Source organism: Belonocnema kinseyi, chromosome 5 (genome assembly GCF_010883055.1).
Source record: "Belonocnema kinseyi isolate 2016_QV_RU_SX_M_011 chromosome 5, B_treatae_v1, whole genome shotgun sequence".
Classification (NCBI taxonomy): Eukaryota; Metazoa; Arthropoda; class Insecta; order Hymenoptera; family Cynipidae; genus Belonocnema; species Belonocnema kinseyi.
Genome location: NC_046661.1, coordinates 115,337,138 through 115,345,000, shown reverse-complemented (window position 1 = coordinate 115,345,000; position 7,863 = coordinate 115,337,138). Strand labels below are relative to the sequence as shown.

General features: G+C 24.9%; 1 protein-coding gene across 1 annotated transcript in view; it reads right to left on the bottom strand.

Annotated features, from left to right (window-relative positions):
• Positions 1 to 2,855: 2,855 nt before the first annotated feature.
• Positions 2,856 to 7,863, bottom strand: part of LOC117173845 (merlin) — a 31,503-nt gene continuing 26,495 nt past the window's right edge. The window contains exons 8-9 of the mRNA XM_033362492.1: positions 5,012 to 5,341; positions 2,856 to 2,891 (exon numbers count right to left, since the gene is read on the bottom strand). Coding sequence (XP_033218383.1) covers positions 2,856 to 2,891; positions 5,012 to 5,341 — 366 coding nt within the window. The remainder of the gene's footprint in view (positions 2,892 to 5,011; positions 5,342 to 7,863) is intronic.

Sequence of the window (7,863 nt, the reverse complement as noted above, 5' to 3'; positions counted from 1 at the left end):
ACAAATGTATTTTTGGATAAAAAAAGTTGTTTGAAAATGTCCATTTTATTTTTGTACATTACAGAAAACGCTCGCAAAAATAAAATTATTATTTAAAAAAATGAAAATAAAAGTCGCGTTAAATCAGCCTGCATTGAATCTTGCAAAGTTTGTTTCATTTGAAGCTCACTTGTTTTAAATTTTTGTTTGTATCACATTTTTATACAATTATTGTTATTTTAAATTAAAACAATAATTAAAAAAATTAAACATTAAACCAAATTTCTATAATAAAAATATTTGATTATTGTATTTTTAATAAATAACTAATATTGACCACATAACTGTTTTCTCAATTTCTGCATTTCGGGAATTTTCTAGTTTGTATATTTTATTATTAGACAGCATTCCGCCTGGAGTTTTATTATTCGGGAATTTTCAAACTCGGTAATATTGTAAACTGTCCAGAATTTCATTATTCTAGAATTTTTTAATTCGGGATTTTCAGGTTTCAGCATTTTGTTATTTCGTGAAGTTTACAGTGTCGAAAATATTTCAAAAATTTAAAAAGATTTATAAAATTGTAAAAAAATCTTGAAGATTTTGAGGCATTTAAAACTCCTGAAAAACTTAAATAATAATTTGAATTATATGTATATATATATATATTGGCTTGTAACTGTCGTCTTAACATCTAAAAACCGAAAGAACAATTTTCCTATCACTTGGAATTATAATTATATTTTTATAAAAACGTTAGAATATATAATAATTAAGAAATTGGAAAATACATACAAGAACTTGATTAGACGAATAGTCTAAAAATGCCCGTAGAAACTGCAGACCACAAAAATAAAAATAAAAACTAAATAATATTAAAGAACTATATATAGACAATATATAGAATGAAAATTATAATTAATAATTTTAGAATTAGTGGAAAATATATGAAACCGTAATATAAATTACTCATCGACTTATATTTGTGGTATTTATTAAAACAACCAAGTTTTGCAAAGTTATAAATGTAAAAATGTTTTAATTGGCAATTTACGTTCAATCCAAATGGTTCTTGTCCAAGCTAAGTTTACCATCAGTGCGCCTAGAAGGTATGCCGAGAGTTGCTTACAGCGCTCCAAGTGGCTCTTGGCAAACTATATCGAGGGTGCTTTCTACGGGGAGCGATGGGTAGAGGGGAAGTGACTTTTTTCGCCGGACGCGCCGTCTATATTTATGGCGGGCAACTAAGCCCGCACCGGATCTACGTTTATATTATCTTTGCTCTGACGGCCTCAACCCAGATTATAATAATAATTCACCGTATCATAACAGCTTATGCGTATGAATCTTAAAAATTGCCTTATAGAATTGCAAGGACTTGAAGTAGTAACAAAAAAAGTTGAAAAAATGGCAATATACTTTGCGATAACAAAAATATTTGTGTAGAACATATGAAACATAAACAAACTTCAAGTAATTGCAATTCAATAGCTGCAAATAAGTTCAAGAACATTGAAAAATGTTGATTATTTCGGAAGTTATTGAACATTTAAAAAAACATTTTAATTTACACTATTTTTCAACATCTGCTTGAAAAATAGACAAATTGGCTTCATCCTACGCTCATTTTATACAGAATTTCGAGAGCAATCAAACTTTTAAAGAGAATTTTTTTTAGCTCTGGCATAATTCAAATTAAGAGAACTTTTCATTAGGCATAACAAAAGTTGTGTACGAAAATTTGTAAACATTGCTGTTCTAGGGTCCTTTTATATACACCGCTAGTGGATATAATTTCACACACTTTTGTAAAATTACACAGTAAAGTATGTGATATTTACAATGATACAATATATCATTTTCCGAAACTTTGTAATTTTACATAAATATTTTTTACAGTGCAGGGTGACGGTTCAGTGCACGATTTCAAATTCCCGGTTTTTCCCGGTCAAGTTTTTAAATTGTCCTCAATTGTCCCGGTCCTAATTATTTGCCGCTAAACGCAAAAATTGATTTTAATCCATTATGATCATTCGAAGCATACTTTAACATAACTTTTCGTTGAAAAAATTAATTTTAAACAAAACGGAAAAAAACGGGTTTTTTCAAAAAATAGTTCAATTTCCCATCTAACTGATAAATTTTCAACTAAAATGATGTATCTTCAGCTGAAATCGTCGAATTTTTGATTAAAAAAAATGAGTTTTCAACCAAGAAAGGTTCATTTTTACCCACAAATATTAATTTTCAATTTAAAAAAATCAATTTTCAGCCAAAAATTGAATAATTATATTTTTAATAAAAAATGAATATCCAAGCCTTTGGTTGAACATACACTTTTTAGACTTCAATTCATCTATTAAGATACATTTTTATCTAAAATTGTGGAACAATAGTTACATTTAGAACTTAAAAAACAAAGTAATTAAAAAAAAAAGAACAATTTTTCAGAAAACAACTAAATTTTCGGCAAAAACTCCTTTTCATCAAAAGAAAAAACAAGTTTTCTATCAAATAGCTCATATTTGAAACATAAAAATGAATTTTTAATTTCAATGATGAACCTTAAAAAAATTCTAATAAGTGTTATTCAACTTTCAACCAAGTAATTCAATTTCTGACCTAAATTAAATAAGAAAATTAACTTGAAAAGAAAAAGACAATTTTCTAAAAAAAAATATCTTTTTAGCAAAATAAGTGGATTTTCAACAAAATTACAAATTTACAAAATTTCAATTAAACTGAGATAATCGTAAAAATCTGCAACTGCAGGTAAAGTAGAAATCATTTTTATAAATTGACTAATGTTATTAAAATAATGGAAACTTGAATTTTACTGCGATTAGAAGTAAATTCCTGGTATTTTAATTAAATTTTCAGTTAATTCCCGGTTTCATGGTGAAATTGCTACCCTGATAATGTAAAATAATATAAATAAATAATAATGTAATAAAAATATAAATAAAATATATAATGTCAAATATAGAGACCAAAGAATGCCTTTTTGAACTCAGAGTGTAAAAATTTTAGGATAAATTCATATGACTTCAAAACAATTCAAGTTAAATTTAAATGAATTTCAATGAATTGGAAACAATTTTCAAAATAAACAAAAAATCCATTGATTTCTGTAAAATTGGAATGAATTTAGAGGATTTTAAGGTGAACGAGAAAAATTTGATGACATTCATCAAAATTCAATCCAAATTTTTTTTAAGCTCTAATGAATAACAATTTAAAATTATGAAAAAACTGCATTGAATTCAGTAACTTTCAAACGAGTTGAGAAAAATTTAAGGAGAGTCAAAAGAATTTGATGAAATACCTAAGTATTGAAGGTAAGGTCAAAAGAATGTAGTATCAATTAATTAAATATTTAAAAAAATTTTTTAAAAAACACTAAATGAAATAGAATTGAGTAAATTAAAAAGTAAAATTTTAGTGAATTCGAAGGAATTTAAAGGAAACGAGAAGAATTCGACGAAATTTCACAACAAATCAAACTGAGTTTAAAAACAATCAATAAGAATTTAAGATGAGTTATAAAGATTTCAAGATGAAATAAACAATTTTTTTTCAATACATTGAATTGAGTAGAATTCAGTGTATTTAAAAGAATTCAAAATAATTAAAAAGAATTCAGGCTAATTTTCAAATAAATTGCAAAAAATATTTTAAAATCTCTTGAAATCTTTGAAACCCTACGAAATCATTCGTTTCTTGTGAATAAATTCTTTTAAATCCATAAAAGTATTAAAATCCCTTGTAATTGTTTAAATGTCTTGAAAATACATTGGAATCTTTTAAAATACCTTCAAATATTTTTAATTCTTTAAAATCCCTTCAAACGATTGAAATAAATAAAAAATTTTGGGAATCTTTTAAAATGTCCTAAAATATTTCAAATCCTTTAAAATCTGTTGAAATCCCTTGATTTTTTTTAAAGCTCTTGAAAATGCCAAGGAATTTAAAAAATCAAAGCTTATGATCACTTTATCATTTGAATTGAAAAAATTGAACAGAATTCTGATGAATTTAAATGAATTCAGAATAAATTAATAAGAATGAAGGTTGAATTCTAAAACTTCAATTAAAATGTCATAGAATCTTTGAAACCCGACGAAATATCATGAATTAATTTTTATTTACAGTTGATCAACTCAAAAAGTTTTCTATACCAAAATTTCAATGTCCAAGGCTTTTAATTTTTAATGGTTTAAGTCTTCTTTTAAGTAAACAAATGAACTTATAGAAAAAAAAAGAAAATTGAACCAGTATGTAAAAAATTAATTGTTTTGGTCTAAGATTTATTATTTTAGTTGAAAATTCAATTCTTGTGTTCAAAATTTAATCCTTGTGTTGAAAATTCGTTTTTGTTTTGTTTTAAATAAGACTATTTGGTTAAAATTAATCAATTTAGTTGAAAATTGAACTATTTCGTTGAAAATTTGTTATTTTTCTTGTTGAGAATTATTTAGAAATTTATTTATTTAGTTGAAAATTCGTTTTTTCTGGGTTTAAAATTAATTTTTTAACTGAAAATTTAACTATTTCATTTTTAGTTTAAGAAATGGATCTTTTCAGTTAAAAGTTTAACTTATTAATTGAAAATTTATTTACTTGGTGGGAAATTTAGTTAAGAACACAAATACTTGATTAAAATTTGAACTACTTTGCTGGAAATTCTTTTTTGATTGACAAGGTTGAAAATGTAATGATTTTAACTACTAAATTTTTAACGTTAAAATGTTTTTTTTTTTAACAGATTCACAATCATCTTGAAAATTCAATTCTGAATACCAGTATTACAGTTAAATTTAAAAAATCGTTAATTAATTTATAATGACAGGTGATCAACTCAAAACGTTTTTAATAAAAAAATTTCAATTTCTCACGCTTTGTGATATTTCAAGTGAATGAATAGATTTTTCTCCTCAAAATTTATAAAATTCACGGTAAAAGAAATTCACTGTCATTTTCCGACTTTGAAAAAATTCCCGGTAATTTAACACTGAAATTGAAGATAACTTACCGTATTCGAGTAAGCGTTTCTACTGAGGAATTCGAGTAATTTTTCTTTAGCTTCTTTCTCCGCAATACGAGCGCGAAGCAACTCATCTTTTAATCTTTCTGCCTCAACCGCTCTTCTTTCAGACTCTTGAACGAGTCTTTCGGTGAGTAATTCCGCCTCCCTGGTCTTCCTTTCCAGGTGGACTTTTTCTTCTTCGGTTTTCATGTTATTCAGTCTAATTCGCGTTATCTCCTGTTCTGCCTCGGAAGCCTTTTGACTCAGCAGCATCGCTTCTTCTTCTGCTACTCGACTCTTCTCTGCCAGAAGGTCTGCTGTTTCCTCAGACCGTCTCTGCCAAATTATTAAATTACACTTTTTTGTTGTCAAAAAGGGATTCATTCAGACATATTTTTAACAGAGTGTCTACTCAAATTCTGCAGAAAAAAAATTCTCGGGCAATTCAACATTTTCTCTGGGTATCTCAAGTTTTTTCAAGGTAAAATTTTTAAACAAGTGACTGGGAATATGTACACACTTTCGCGAGTTTATTATAAATAATATTTTTTCTACAGTTTCTAGGGTTTAGGATTTAGGAATTTTTCACAAATTATAATATCAGATATTCTTAGATATATTAGTACCTTCGATTTATTAAATAATTGAATAATACTAAGAACATAATTAATTACTGTGGGCACTACATTAAAATAATTTAAACCTCTTCCAATTCCTAATTTTTCAAGTAAAAATATTGCATTTTCAACAAGATATGTAGATGAATTGTTAACCAAATAATTGAATTTTCAAAAAAATAGTTAAATTTTCAACAAAAAAGATTCATTTTTTGTCAAAAGAGAAGATTTTTCAACAAAATACATGAATTCTCAACAGAATCCACACAAAAAAACAACAACAAATATTCAAAGTGATGCATTTTTAAATAAAATGATAAATCTTCATCTGGAATAGATCAATTTTAATTTTCCACCAAATAGTTTTATTTTCAACCAAGAGTATGAATTTAATAAAATTACGATTTTTCAATATGGAAATTTTCATCCAAAAAGATGAATTTTCAAAGAAGAAGATTATTTTTTTAAGATTATTATTTAAAAAAATTATTTTTTAACGAAGTAGATTAATCTCTACCAAAAATATAAATTTTTACCAAAATAGATGAGTCTTCAAATAAAAAAAAAATAAACTTTCGACAAAACTGGAATAGTTAAATTTTTAAATGTAAAATTACCTTCGAACCCAGAAAAAACGAATGTTCAACAAAATAAATAACTTCCAATCAATAAGCTTAATTACTACCAAAAAAGGCGAATTTTCAACTAAAAAGATAATTGTTTAACGAAAAATTAATAAAAATAAAATCCCGAACAAGTGATTTAATTTTCAACAAAAAAGATGATTTTTTAAGTAAAAAATACCAGATTTTAATCAAACTGGAATAATTAAATTTTCAATTAAAAGAATTAATTACGAAAAAAAATTAAAAAAAAATAGTTAAATGTTTAATCAAAGAGATGAATTTTCAACTAAAATGATGAAATATTTAATTGGAATAGTTAAGTTGTCAGTTTAAAAAAATGGTTTACAATACAAAAAAATGGTTAAATTTGCAAACAAAGTGATGACTTTTTAACTAAAATGAAGAATCTTTAACTGGCATATTTGAATTTTAAAACAAAAATATGAATTTTCTAATAAAATTATGAATCTTTAACTAGAATAATTAAATTTATAACCTAAACAATTACTTTTCAATCAGGAAGATTAATTTCTATCTGAAAATATGAAATTTCAACTAAAAAAGATAGTTTATTACCAAAAATTAAATAGTTAAATTTTTTGATAAAAAAAATCATGTTCAGCGAAATAGATGAATTCTAAACTAAAATGATGAAATATTTAACTGGAATAGTAACATTTTTCGTTTAAAAACATTTTTTTCAACAAAAAATAAAAGAAATTTTGAAAAAAATAGTAGTAAAAGAAATAGTCCAATTTCAAGTAAAAAATAATAATTTTCATACAAAGAGATGCATTTTCAATTAAAATGTCAAACCTTCATCAACAATACATCATTTTTAACAACTCAACTTTCAACAAAGAAATAAAATTTTCATCGCAAAAAGATGAATTCTGAACGAAAAATGTAGCAGTTGATAGTTGAAACAAAAAATTAAATTTTTAAGCAAAAACAGTTAAATTCAAATAAGAAAGATGACTTTTCAACATGAGTTAAATTTTCAACTAAGAAACCTTTTTCAGTCAACAGAGAAAAAAATTAAAAGAAACTGTTGCATTTTCATGCAAAAAGATTAACTTTCAAGCAAGAACATTCATTTTCAACCAAAAAGTTTTTAACTAAAAACTTATCAATTTTCAAACAAAAATATAAGTTAAATTTTTATTTAGAAAAATTAATTTTAAACGAAAAAAAACAAACAAAATAATTTAATAAAGTAATTCAGAGCTAAATTTATAAATGAATAATTCTTCTTATTCAATTTTATATTGAATTAAACAAAAAATAGTAAAATTATTAAAATTATGATTCGAATTATTAATCTGCTCAGGAAAGAATTTCCTGCCTTTAAAACAATTCCCTGACATTTCCAGGTTTACGAAAATTCCCTGATAACACAGGCCCACAAAAAAAAAAACAAAAGTGTCTGTGCAATTGACCAGACCTATATATTCTTATGTATTTTTTCGACGCTGAATCCGAATTTGCAATTAAAAAGTAGGGTCCAGCTACCTTTTTATGGGGTTTTGCTCGAAAAACCTCATTTTTTACGGTTTTTTCATGGTTTTTTTTAATAAAAAAAAAATAAAGAAAAATTTTATTTTTTTGACTTCAG